The sequence below is a fragment of the Cervus canadensis genome, chromosome 29 (genome assembly GCF_019320065.1).
Source record: "Cervus canadensis isolate Bull #8, Minnesota chromosome 29, ASM1932006v1, whole genome shotgun sequence".
Taxonomy (NCBI): domain Eukaryota; kingdom Metazoa; phylum Chordata; class Mammalia; order Artiodactyla; family Cervidae; genus Cervus; species Cervus canadensis.
The window spans coordinates 25,723,206-25,737,927 of record NC_057414.1 but is presented as its reverse complement, the minus strand read 5'-3'; the positions used below and the strand labels follow the sequence as shown (position 1 = coordinate 25,737,927).

At 37.0% G+C, this 14,722-nt stretch overlaps 1 protein-coding gene and 1 pseudogene across 1 annotated transcript; both read left to right on the top strand.

Annotated features, from left to right (window-relative positions):
• Positions 1–1,896: 1,896 nt before the first annotated feature.
• Positions 1,897–2,827, top strand: LOC122431290 (annotated as a pseudogene).
• Positions 2,828–13,061: 10,234 nt separating this feature from the next.
• LOC122431013 (olfactory receptor 147-like) lies at positions 13,062–13,988 on the top strand. Its single transcript, XM_043452038.1, has one exon. The coding sequence runs from the start codon at positions 13,062–13,064 to the stop codon at positions 13,986–13,988; it is 927 nt and encodes a 308-aa protein (XP_043307973.1).
• Positions 13,989–14,722: the final 734 nt, after the last annotated feature.

Genomic DNA, 14,722 nt, shown 5'->3' with positions numbered 1-14,722 from the left:
ATGCTCAAACTACTGCACAATTGCACTCATCTCACACGCTAGTAAAGTAATGCTCAAAATTCTCCAAGTCAGGCTTCAGCAATACGTGAGCTGTGAACTTCCAGATGTTCAAGCTGGTTTTAGAAAAGGCAGAGGAACCAGAGATCAAATTGCCAATATCCTCTGGATCATCGAAAAAGCAGGAGAGTTCCAGAAAAACATCTATTTCTGCTTTCTTGACTATGCCAAAACCTTTGACTGTGTGGATCACAATAAACTGTGGAAAATTCTGAAAGAGATGGGAATACCAGACCCCCTGACCTGCCTCTTGAGAAATCTGTATGCAGGTCAGGAAGCAACAGTTAGAACTGGCCATGGAACAACAGACTGGTTCCAAATAGGAAAAGGAGTACGTCAAGGCATACTGTCATCGTGTTTATTTAACTTAGATGCAGAGTATGTCTTGAGAAACGCTGGGCTGGATGAAGCTCGAGCTGAAATCAAGATTGCCGGGAGAAATATCAATAACATCAGATGTGCAGATGATACCACCCTACACCCTGGCAGAAAGTGAAGAACTAAAGAGCCTCTTGATGAAAGTGAAAGAGGAGAGTGAAAAAGTTGGCATTAAGCTCAATATTCAGAAAACTAAGATCATGGCATCCGGTCCCATCACTTCATGGCAAATAAACAGGGAAACAGTGTCAGACTTTATTTTTTGGGGCTCCAAAATCACCTCAGATGGTGATTGCAGCCATGAAATTAAAAGACGTTTACTCCTTGGAAGGAAAGTTATGACCAACGTAGATAGCATGTCAAAAAGCAGAGAGATTGCCAACAAAGGTCCATCTAATCATGGCTATGGTTTTTCCAGTAGTCATATATGGGTGTGAGAGTTGGACTGTAAAGAAAGCTGAGTGCCGAAGAACTGATGCTTTTGAACTGTCGTGTTGGAGAAGACTCTTGAGAGTCCCTTGGACTGCAAGGAGATCCAACCAGTCCATCCTAAAGGCGATCAGTCCTGGGTGTTCATTGGAGGGACCAATGTTGAAGCTGAAACTCCAATACTTTGGCCACCTGATGTGAAGAGCTGACTCATTTGAAAAGACCCTGATGCTGGGGAAGATTGAGGGCAGGAGGAGAAGGGGATGACAGAGGATGAGATGGTTGTATGGCATCACCGACTCAATGGACATGAGTTTGGGTAAACTATGGGAGTTGGTGATGGGCAGGGAGGCCTGGCATGCTGCGGTTCATGGGGTCGCAAGGAGTCGGACCCGACTTAGTGACTGAACTGAACTGAACTGAAGGTGGATGTTGTCCTTGCAAGTGAAGAAAACCTTCTGGGAGAATTCTCATATAAAAATTGTGGCCTGTTCCCTTAGTATGTCAAGGACTGATGACCACAGTGATGGATACTGTCTTCTTCCTTGTCAGAAACTGACCTTCTAAGGACCGTAGAGTAGAAGGAGTCCTAAGGTTCAGTGTCAGTGAGGCATTGAGGAAAAAGAAGGTGAGGGTTGAATCACCTTTGTCTCAATTCCTTTCAAATCTCAGATTATATATATTGAGGGTTCTGAGGAAAACCACATATTTATTGTCCTTTTCAGCCCTGATCCTGAACAGAGCTTGGAGAGAAGGAAAAATGATGTGCGGAGACACTGGGAGTCTACCAGGTTTTTTTAAGCACAGAGACAAACAAGAGGAATAAGGACAGAAAGACAAAAATGAGGAGTCTGTGGGAATAATCATTACAAGTCTTGTATTTTGGATGCTTTGATGAGTGTCTTTAGACAAGGCTGTGGTTATAAACGAAGAGATCCAGCTCTCACTCGGGAAACAGAGGGAAAGTCCATGAAGGTCCATTGTGAATCTGAGTTTCTGTCCCTGTTCCTACAGATCACAACTGTGTAGTAAATGAATATGGAAAATGCCTCCTCTGTGACTGAGTTTATCCTTATGGGATTGACAGACCAACCTAAACTCCAGCTACCTCTGTTTTTCTTCTTTCTGCTGAACTACATGATCATTGTGGTGGGCAATTTGTGCTTAATGAATCTAATTTGTCTAAATTCACACCTGCACACCCCCATGTACTTTTTTCTCTTCAATCTCTCTTTTATTGGCCTTTGTTACTCATCTGTCTTTACCCCCAAAATGCTAATGATCTTTATTTTTTGAGAAATATGCTATCTCCTTTACAGGATGTATATCTCAGGTATTTTTCTTCTGCTTTTTTGTCAGCTCTGAGTGCTATGTGTTGACAGCCATGGCCTATGATTGCTATGTGGCCATCTGTAAGGCCTTGCTGTACACAACGGCCATGTCCCCTCAGGTGTGTTCTCTGCTGCTGTCTGGTTCATATGTGATGGGGTTTCCTGGAGCCATGGTCCACACAGGGTGTATGATGAGGCTGAACTTTTGTGATTCCAACATCATCAACCATTTCATGTGTGACATCTTCCCCCTCCTCCAGCTCACCTGCGGCAGCATTTATGCCAATAGGATTGTAGCTTCTGCTGTGGTGGGGACAGTTGTAATAGTATCTAGCTTTGTTATCTTTATTTCTTCCACTTTGATTCTTTTCAGTATTCTTCATATACCTTCATCTAAAGGTTGATCCAAAGCCTTGGGCACCTGTTTGTCCCATTTTACAACAGTTGGTCTATTTTATGGATTTGGGCTGCACACTCATGTCAGACCATCATCTTCTGGGTTTGTAGAAGAGGGAACTTTTTCTCACTCTTTTCCACAAATGTGGTACCCATGCCAAACCCTCTCATATAACCTCAGGAACAAGGATGTCAAAATTTCTGTGAAGAAAATCCTGAAGAGAATTACAGACTGAACTAAACCACTTATGCCACCTTTTCTTTGTTGTCTTTTTTTTTATTCCTGCCCGACTTTATCCTCTTCCTCTCGTTCTTTTTTCACATCTTCCTTTGTCTTCCTTATGTCTTCTTGACAGGATTTCATTTCTAATGTCTGATGCCTATTCTTCTCTTGCACATAATGTAACACTGTGGGCCTATTTGACTGGAGAATCTTCCTCAGCCCTAAGTGATCCCATAGCATTTGGAGAGTAGGGACCAATAACCTTTCCCATCTGATGATAACACCACTATTTCCCTTGTGTGTCAACTCATCCAAGGTATGCCATAAGGTAGTATGCTGTTTGACCAATTTTTTTCTTTCTTGCTTTCATTACATAGAGCCCTTTCCTGTATCAGTTCTGTCATTACTTACCACTCATTAACACAGAGAAGTAATCCCCAAAAAGTGGACATGGTAAAGATGTAAAAATTTCCAAAAATTTTCTGGAGTTTCTTTTAATAATAGCTCCTGTTCTGTATTTTAGGTGCCACATAGGTAAAGCAATTGAATAATTTGTTGAACCATGATTCTTTTATTCTTGAGGGTACTTGAGAATGAATAAGCTAAACTATTCTACCTACCTTTCTCAATCCACACCAGTAAAAATGCCTGTTTTTAGTTTATTGGTCAATTGATATTTTGGCATAAATATAGTTGAAATTGTTATCAACTTGCCTATCAGTGGATTGTAATTGTGATTAAAAGTTGCACAGTGGTATATTCGACTGTGGAATATGTTATCAAACATAAGGTAGGGTTCATTGTTTAACAATGTAAGGGGGCTTTCCCTTTGCAAAGAAAGATGTGTTTCCCACTTTTTGAAAGAAAACAAAAGTATTTGGCAGAAACATTGTCTTGTTGATATTTTTTTCTTTTAGTTCATAAATTTGACTCCTTCCCTCTATTAGAGAAAAATTTAAATCTGTAGAAAATAATGTGTTCTAGAATTTTATAAATGGTCTAAAAGATAAATCTCCTTATCTGATTTTTTGCTGAGGAAATAGTTCTGTGACTTGCTCAGAATCACACAGCTAAAATTTCAGAGACCAGTTTTTGCAGCCACTATTCATCTTGTGAAAAAAAATGGAAGGAAAGAAAGAACTGTGAAGGGACAGATAGAACTTCTGGAGAGTTGTTTCTGAATGAGCTTGAAAGTGGGAATTTTCCAGTGTGGAGTTATCTCAGAAAACTAGAAATAGAAATACAATATGTCCAGTAATTCCACTCCTGTGTATATACCTGAAAAATATGAAAATACTAATTCAAAAAGATATTTGTACCCCAATATTCAGTGCAGCATTATTTATAATTGCCATGATATGGGAGTATCCTAAACTCCATCAACAGATTGAAGAGATAAGATGTGGCAAATATATACAATGGAATATTACTCATCCATCAAAAGAATGAAAATTTCCCATTTACAGCAACATCAATGGACTTGGAGGGTATTACGCTAAGGGAATAAGTCAGGCAAAAAAAGACAAAGATGATATTACTTATATGTGAAATCAGAAAACTGTAAAAAGTTAGTGAATACAGCAAAAGAGATATAGACTCACTGATGTAGAGAACAAATTTATGTTAATCTGTGGGGAAAAGGAAGTGGGAAGAGGCAATAAAAGGATAGGTGACTAAAGACTCTACCAGAAAATTACTAGAGCTAATCAACGAATATAGTAAAGTTGTAGGATATAAAATTAACACGCAGAAATCCCTTGCATTCCTATACACTAACAATGAGAAAACAGAAAGAGAAATTAAGGAAATAATACCATTCACCATTGCAACAAAAAGAATAAAATACTTAGGAGTATATCTACCTAAAGAAACAAAAGACCTATACATAGAAAACTATAAAACACTGATGAAAGAAATCAAAGAGCACACAGATGGAGAAATTTACCGTGTTCATGGATTGGAAGAATCAATATTGTCAAAATGATCTATTACTACCCAAAGCAATCTATAGATTCAATGCAATCCCTATCAAGTACCAATGGTATTTTTTCACAGAACAGAACAATAATGTCACAAATTTGTAGGAAATACAAAAAAACTCGAAATAGCCAAGTTAATTTGAGAAAGGAGAATGGAACTGAGGAATCAACCTGCTCTGACTCAGACTCATACTACAAAGCCACAGTCATCAAGACAGTATGGACTGGCACACAGGCACAGAAATTATGAAGATCAAGGAACAGAATAGAAAGCCCAGAGATAATTCTAGTGAAACTATTGGACACCTTATCTCGACAAAGGAGGCAAGGATATCAATTGGAAAAAAGACAAACCTCCTTTAACAAGTGGTGCTTGGGGAAAAACTGGTTTCAACCACTTGTAAAGGGACATGAAACTAGAACCTTTCTTAACACCATACACCAAAAAATAAAAACTGAAAATGGATTAAAGATTCTTTAAAGTAAGACCAGAAACTATAAAACTCCTAGGAGGAGGAACATAGCAAAACACTTCCGACATAAATCACAGCAGGATCCTCTATGACCCACCTCCCAGAATATTGGAAATAAAAGCAAAAATAAATGGGACCTAATGAAACTTAAAAGCTTTTGCACAACAAAGGAAACTATAAGCAAGGTGAAAAGACAGCCCTCAGATTGGGAGAAAATAATAACAAATGAAGAAACAGACAAAGGATTAATCTCAAAAATATACAAGCAACTCCTGAAGCTCAATTCCAGAAAAAATAAATGACCCAATCAAAAAATGGGCCAAAGAACTAAACAGACATTTCTCCAAAGAAGACATACAGATGGCTAACAAACACATGAAAAGATGTTCAACATCACTCATTATCAGAGAAATGGGCAAATTCCAAACCACAATGAGGGTACCATTTACACGCAGCAGTATGGCTGCTATCCAAAAGCTACAAGCATAATGCTGGAGAGGGGTGTGGAGAAAGATAGGGAACCCTCTTTACACTGTTGGTGGGAATGCAAAACTAGCATAGCCGCATGCGAGAACAGTGTTTTTTTTTATGGGAGAATTTCTTTAAAAACCGGAAATTAGAACTGCCATTATGACCCAGCAATTCCCACTTCTGGGCATTGACAACACTGAGGTAAACCAGATCTGAAAGAGACACGTGCAACCCCAATGTTCATCGGAGCACTATTCTATCATAGCCGGACATGGAAAGCAACCTAGATGCCAATCAGCAGACAATGGTATAAGGAAGCTGTGGTACATATTACACCATGCGAATACTTATCTCCAGCCATTAAAAAGAACATTTGAATCAGTTCTAATGAGATGGATGAAACTGGAGCCCATTATACAGAGTGAAGTAAGCCAGAGATAAAGAAACATTACAGTATACTAACACATATATATGGAATTTAGAAAGATGGTAACGATAACCCTATATGCAAAACAGAAAAAGAGACACAGATGTACAGAACAGACTTTTGAACTCTGTGGGAGAAGGCGAGGGTGGGATGTTTCGAGAGGACAGCATCAAAACATGTATACTATCTATGGTGAGACAGATCACCAGCCCAGGCTGGATGCATGAGACAAGTGCTCAGGCCTGGTGCACTGGGAAGACCCAGAGGAATTGGGTGGAGAGGGAGGTGGGAGGGGGGATCGGGATGGGGAATAAATGTAAATCCATGGCTGCTTCATGTCAATGTATGACAAAAACCACTACAATATTGTAAAGTAATTAGCCTCCAACTAATAAAAATAAATGAAAAAAAAAGGATCAGTGATTAAGAGGTATAAACTATTATGTATAAAATAAGCTTTAAGGATATATTGTACAACACAGGAGATATAACCAGTATTTTTATAATAACTATAAATGGAATATAATCTCTAAGAATTATGAATTACTATATTGTACACCTGTAACTCATATAATATTGTACATAGACTGTACTTCAATACAATAAGTAAAAAGAGAATTTTTGATTGGTAATTGATATTTCATTAATAAAACATGACAGAAAAATTACATTCCACAAACAAGCACACTTTTACATTAGAATTTTGATGATTTTATTTGGAAATGTTTTCGAGTAGATAAAATCATCATAATTCATCTTTAAATATGAGAATATTTTCAGTTTTTAGATAATTTATGTTAATATGATAAAGGTTGAAAATACCTATTTTTCTTTATCATCAAGCATAACAGACATGCTAGATGTTCACTGAACATTCATTCATGGTTTAATAAACAATTAAACATTCAATTTAATATCTACCAAGTTCATAAAGTATTTCCAACATAATTGATTCAGTACTTATAGCTATATTTCCCCCCATGTGTATTTGTTGTCAAAAATCTAGCTAAATGCTATGAGATAGGTAAGTTTTAAAAGAGCTTATTTAGTCAAATTTGTGTGAGTGAATTTGGTGCTGTCATTGATTTTGCTGATTGTCTTTTTATTTGGAGGATTATTTGTATAAATAGACCTATTTATAATTAAAAACTGTGATGATATATAGCTTTGTGAATTCTTGCTGGTTTTCTTAATTAATTACTTGGTAGACATACTTTAACACAGAATCATGTAAATATTGTATATAAAACATTTTGGAAATAAATTATTTAGATAAGATTAGATAGCTACATAGGTCTTTCATTCTAAATTTTCTCTTGCCAGTTCAATTTACCTCCCTTGATTCCTATGCCTGAAATCTTACATCAGGCCATTCAAAACATAGTATTAACTCCTTTTGGTTTGTCCAAGACTCTTTTTTTTATAATTTTTTAACTACAAACACCTTTTCATGCTGAAATTTATTTTTTAAATGCATTTTTTATTGGAATATAGTTGAATTACAACATTATTTTCAGGTGCACAGCATAGTTTTTCAGTGTTTTTACAGATTATACTCCATTAAAATTATTGCAAGATAATTGTATAATTCCCTGTGCTATAAAATAACTCCTTGTTGCTTATCTGCTTTATACATAGTAATTTTTATTTCTTAATCCTGTACCCGCCTCTTGCCCCTCTCCCTGCTGGTCACCTATAGTTTTTTTCCTTTGTTTGTGAGCCTCTTTCTGTTTTGATGTATACATTTGATTGTTTTATACTTTAGATTCCTATATAACTGGTATCTTATACTCTGTTTCTATATGACATATTTCACTAATTATAAAATTCTCTAGATCTTTCCAAGTACTGATGCTTTCTTTATTTTTTTCAAATTTTTTATTTTGTATTGACGTATAGCTGGTTAACAGTGTTGTGGTAGTTTCAGGTGAACGGCCAAGGGACTCAGTCATATATATACATGCTCCCATTCTCCCCCAAGCACCCCTCCCATCCTGGTGGCACATAACATTAAGCAGAGTTCCGTGTGCTATACAATAGAAAGCAAGATTATTTATAAATGAGTCAGAGACCTTAACAGATATCTAACCAAAAAGATATACAATTGATAAATAAGCACGTGAAAAGTTGCTCAACATCATATGGCATCAAGAAACTGCAAATGAAAGCAACAATGAAATAGAACCACACAGACATAGAGAACAAATTCATGGTTGCAAGGGGAAGGGAATGGTGGTTGGAGAAGGATAGATTGGAAGTTTGGGATTAGCATGTGCAATCTATTATATAGGAAATGAATAGACAAGGTCCTACTGTATAGCTCAGGGAACTACAGTTGCTATCCTATAATAAACTATAATGGAAAAGAACATGAAAAAGAATATATATATAGATATGTATAACTGAGTCACTTTGCTATTCAACAGAAATTAACAGAGCATTGTAAATCAACCACGATTTAATAAAATGAGATACTTTTTAAAAAAATGAGATACTACTACACCATGTTAGAATGGCTGAAATCTGGAATATAAACAACATGAAGTCCTGGAGAGAATGTGGAGCTACAGGAACTCTTTTTCATGGGTGATGGGAATTCTGTCTGAATGGTACAGCCACTTTGGAAGTCAGTTTGGTAATTTCTTACAAAACTAATCCTACTCTTACCATGAGATCCAGCAATTACACTTCTTGGAATTTACCCAAATGAGTGGAAAACTTACATCCACATAAAAACCTGCACATGGATCTTTATAGCAGAATTTATTCATAATCACTTAAACCTAGAAGCTAATAAAATACCCCTCAGAAGGTGAGTGGATAAATAAACTGTGACACATCCAGACAGTTATATCATACAGCACTATAAAGAAATGAGCCATCACGCTGTGAAAAGACTGGAGGAAACTTAATTCATATTACTAAATGAAAGAAGTCAATCTGAAAAGGCTACATACTATATGACTCCAACTACATACCATTTTGAAAAAAGCAAAACTATTGAGACAGTAAAAAGATCATTAGTTGCCAGGGGAGAGAAGGATCCATAGGCAGAGCACAGATTAATTCTTAGGCAATGAAACTACTCTGTATGATACTATAATGGTGGATATATGTCATTATAAATTTGTTCAAACCCATATAATATACATCAAAAGAGAACCTAAAGTAAGTGATGAGCTTTAATGGTAGTGATCTAGGAGAATTGATGCTTTTTTAAAATTTTATTTTATTTTTTTCCATTTATTTTTATTAGTTGGAGGCTAATTACTTTACAATATTGTAGTGGTTTTTGCCATACATTGACATGAGTCAGCCATGGATTTACATATATTCCCCATCCCGATCCCCCCTCCCGCCTCCCTCCCCACCCCATCCCTCTGGGTCTTACCAGTGCTTTTGAATTGTGGTAATGGAGAAGACTCTTGAGGGTCCCTTGGACAGCAAGGAGATCAAACCAGTTGATCCTAAAGAAAATGAACCCAGAATATTCATTGGAAGGACGTGCTGAAGCTGAAGCTCCAGTACTTTGGCTACCCAATGCGAAGAACCCACTCATTGGAAAAGACCCTGATGCTAGAAAAGATTGAGGGCAGAAGAAGTGAGTGACAGAGGATGAGATGGTTGGATGGCATAATTGATTCAATGGACATGAGTTTAAGTAAACTCTGTGAGATAGTGAAGTACAGGGAAACCTGGTGTGTTGCAGTCCATGGGGTTGCAAACAGTCAGACATGCCCTTAGTGACTGAATAACAGCAAAAATGTATATATAATCCTATACATGTATTTGTATATATGTACACACACATATATATTTAATGACTAAGTATCATATATAATATTTTTAAGGCCAGGCTATATAATATATGTATATATTAATATGTATAATATATAACTCAGCCAATAAAAATAATCCTGCCATTTGCAATAATGTGGTTGGTCCTAGAGAATATTTTTTAGTGAAATAGGGCAGACAGAGAATTACCAATATTGTGTCACCACTTATGTATGGAATATAAAAAATAAAAAGGAAAAAGTTAATATATAATAGGACAGTAACAATCTCACAGATACTGAGATCAACGTAGTGGTTATCAGTGGGGAGACGGAAGAGGTGAGAGACAGTCAAGGAAGAAGGGGATTAAGAGACACAGATCAGTATGTAGAAAATAAAGATATATGGATGGAGAATACAGTCAGTATTTTAATATAGCTTTAAATGGAGTATAATCTATAAAAATATTGAATCACTATATTGTGCATCTGAAACTTACAACATACTGTAAATCAACTACACTTCAATAAAAAAAAATTCTGTCTTTGACTTCTTATAACTTGATTGTAAAGTGTCTTTTTCTGTTGATTTCTTTGGGATCCTTTTTGTTTCCTGGTTCTGGATATCCGTTTCCTTGCACAGATTCAGGGATTTTTCAGCCAGTTTATCTTCAAGAAATATTTTGCTTCATTTCTCACATTCTTCTTCTGAATCTCTATAATGCCTATATGGTCCAGGTGACATTTTTCATAAATCCCTTAAACTTTACCCACTATTTTAAATTCTTTTTTATTTTTCCTCCATTTACTGAATTGTTTCAAATGTCTTTTCCTCTCCAAATTTTAGGCTTCTTTCCTCTATTTGTTTAGTCTGTTGTTTTGAATTTTTAGTGAATCATTCCATTCAATTATTGGGTTCTTTGGATTCATGATTTCTACTTGGTATTCATAAAGCTAAAATTATCACTTTATTCATGTATTGTTCTGTGACTACATTGAGCATCTTTATGGCAGTTAAATGAAATCTCTGTCATGTAAATCATGTATCCATTTCATTAGGACCTTTTTAGGGTCTTTTGGAAAGGCTTTTTTTTTTTTAAAAATGTAATTGAACTTTCCTTCATTTTACCTTGACTTTCTGCATTTGTGTCTGTATATAGACAAAATAGCAACCTATTTTAGTCCTCATGAATTGGTTTTGTACTGGAGAAGACCCACATCATTAAGCCTGGCTAGAAAAAGCAAACATCTTTAACCTTGTAAAAGTACAATCCACTTTGTTTTTAGTAGCTCTCAAGTATTTGGATCATGTTAGTATCACATCAGGCTCCTAAAACAAAGGAGACTAAAGCCAATTCCTCAAGCAGCCCCTAGATAAATCAGGTCATTGGATGCACAGTGCACATTTCCCTTAATCAAGGAGAAGCTGTAGGAAAAGTATTTTCTACAGCTAGCTGTGTTAAGCCAAGGGGAGGTGAATTCTAGCCCTGACTGCTATCTCAGTTCTTTCTCTCACCTCAGGCAGCTAACCTATGCCATACCCTATGTCCCCTCCGCTTTCTGGCACAGGCTATACTGAAGCCAGTCTTCAGGATAGCCCCTAGAAAAGTTGGGGCTTTGTATGTGTTGTACATCTCTTTATCTCTCCAGGAAGAATCTGGGAACTGGGGGAAGTTTGTTCCAGTCACGTGGTTCTGGACCACCATAGGTATATGGCAAGAGTTTATTTTGAAATTTCTTAACAACTTCAACATAACTGGTATCGTGCTCAAACTGTGGGCAGGATCCTTTTAACTAAGTTTTGGGTTTCTCACAAAGGGAATTTGTACAGAAATTGTTTTTGAATCAGTGTGGTCATACAGAGGAGGAGATTCTAGGGCTTGGGGCCTTCTGCATGTTGCTAATGGGAAATGGTTGTTAATTTTGGCTTGTCCTTGGAGGGTTAACAGTCCCTGCAGTGAAGGAAAAACTTGAATGAAATATTAATTGCATAAGGAACAAAAGACATATTGTGGTCTAGGTGTAAATACAATCCCCTTAGTTACCTATTACACCCAGAAACTGTTCCCTGGGGAAGAGACTGAGGAAGCGGCTGCCCTTTTTATATCTGAGTACATTATACCATTACACTCACAGTATATCTTTTGTGACTTACTGTGTAGCAAGAATGATATTAACAGAGACTGTTTATTGCTATCTGCTCCTTGATAGAGTGAAAAGTCATACTCAAGATGATGATCTATAATTCTGAATATACTTTCCAGGGAATATCAGAGATTAATTGCAGGTGGTATTTTCTTAGAATCAAAGAAACCAAAGCCTATGAATCTGAAACTGACCTTCCTGGATCAGGGATATAGCCATAATAAGAAGAAAGAATTTGGATTTTCTGGCTATGGAGGGTGAATTTCTGAATTCCATTTATTTTTGTGTTTTGCTTGTTTGAGATGGAGACCAAGGATCTTATATATATATATATGACAGTTTCTTTGACTCCTACTCCATCAGGTCTAATCTGCATTAGAGAAAAGCATCAGGCTCTGAGGGTTGCTGCCTTCAATTTTGGGCTTCCCAGGTGGCATTAGTGGTGAAGAACCTGCCTGCCAATGCAGGAGACCGAGAGATACAGTTTCGATCCCTGGGCCGGGAAGATCCCCTGAAGGAGGGAATGGCAACCCACTCCAGTATTCTTGCCTGGAGAATCCCCATGGACAGAGGAGCCTAGTGGGTTATGGTCCACAGGGTTCAATTTACTGGTGAGGGGTGGGTCCAATGCATGAAGAAGAAATGGTGAGATGAGAGAAGGAAAATTCTGTCCTAGTTCAAACTTCTTTTCCTTTTCCTTCCCCCCCACCCCCCAACAGTTATGTTTGCATATGGCAGCTGTTCCCTTCACTCTGTAGGTTAAACTTTGGTGATTTTTTGCTGCTTAGTTTATAACGCCTTGAAAGGGAAAACTCTTGTCTCGCATCTCCATGGTAATGGTAAAAAAATTTCTATGGGTCAAGTTTTGGATAGTTCTGGTCATTCCCTGTGCATACATCACTATGTGAGAGGAGCTGCTGTGAGATTCCTCTATGTAAACCTTTTCTCCTGTGCTCACAGGTTTACTTAGAGAAGAATGGCTCCAGGAAATGGCTCTTCCGTGACTCAGTTCATTTTGTTGGGATTGACAGACCAACCAGATCTCCAGCTCCCGCTCTTCTTCCTCTTTCTAGTAATGTATATGGTCACTGTGATGGGAAATTTGGGCTTGTTAATCCTTATTGGGCTGACTTCACACCTACATACGCCCATGTACTTTTTCCTCTTTAACTTGTCCTTCATAGATCTCTGTTATTCTTCTGTGTTTACACCCAAAATGCTGATTAACTTCATATCAAAGAAGTTTATATCTTACATGGGGTGCATGACCCAGCTCTATTTTCTCATTTTTTTTGTGATTTCTGAAATCTATGTGCTGACATCAATGGCCTATGACCGCTATGTGGCCATCTGTAAGCCACTTTTGTATAATGTTGCCATGACCCCTAAAGTGTGTTCCAGCCTTATGCTTGGTTCATACTTCATGGCCTTTGCCGGTGCCATGGTTCTCACTGCATGCATGCTGAGACTGACCTTCTGTGAGGCAAACACCATCAACCATTTTATGTGTGATATCATGCCCCTGCTCAAGCTCTCCTGCACGAGCACCTATGTCAATGAGCTGGTAGATTCCATTATAGCAGGGTTCAATGTCACTGTGCCCAGTATCACCATCTTTGTCTCTTATGTTTTCATCCTCTCCAACATCCTTCAAATCAGCTCCAAAGAGGGCAGATCCAAAGCCTTTGGCACCTGCAGTTCTCACGTCATTGCTGTTTCTCTCTTCTTTGGATCAATTTCATTTGTGTATCTCAAACCATCTTCTGCTGTGTCTATGGATGAAGGAAAAATCTCTTCTGTTTTTTACACCAATACGGTTCCTTTGCTGAACCCCTTAATCTACAGTTTGAGGAACAAAGATGTTAAACTTGCTCTGAGAAAAACCCTGCCTAGATGTTTTTGACCAGAGAGTATGCTTCTGTGCAGTTATTGATATGACAAGGAGATTCTGTGTTAATTAAAAATTAATTAAATATTTTTAGTTGCAGCCTTCTTATCCTGTTTTTTTCATAACATGATTAAGAAAATGTGTGCCTTTTCTCAATAATTTACTTCCAATTTTTCTATCTGGAACTTCTTTTTTCTATAATATTGTATCCTTCCATTTTTCCTATTTAGTAATAACATTAAATTAGAAATGTCATCTATGTTTTTTTGTGATTTCAAACTTTTAGTTTTTACTGGAAAAAGAAAATGGTCTTCAAGTGATCAAATTTGAAACACCTCTGATATAATGAGCAACCAATGAAGGAAATCACCTAGATAACACTAGAGTAACACTGTTTCATTGGAGTTGTGCTTATCTACCCACTTACTTTTAGAAGCATGCATCATAATCTCTTATTTCTACTCCCATGTATCCATTCTCTGACTATGAAAAAATGTTTCCTTTAAATGCTAGATACTGAAGTTTCTAAAATGGCTTTGAGTATGATTCATTTTGCATCTGTAAATATTTTAAATCTTGCTTTCAGCAAGTATTTTCTTTTTACCCTTGTGCAGTGAAACCAGTACATGCACATCATATAAATATATTTATTTCATCAATAGTAAAATGAAGTTCAGAACGGTTAATGATTTAAAGTCACAGCTTTAAAGAAAAAATTTAGACTAAACTGTTAACCTTCTAATTTCAAG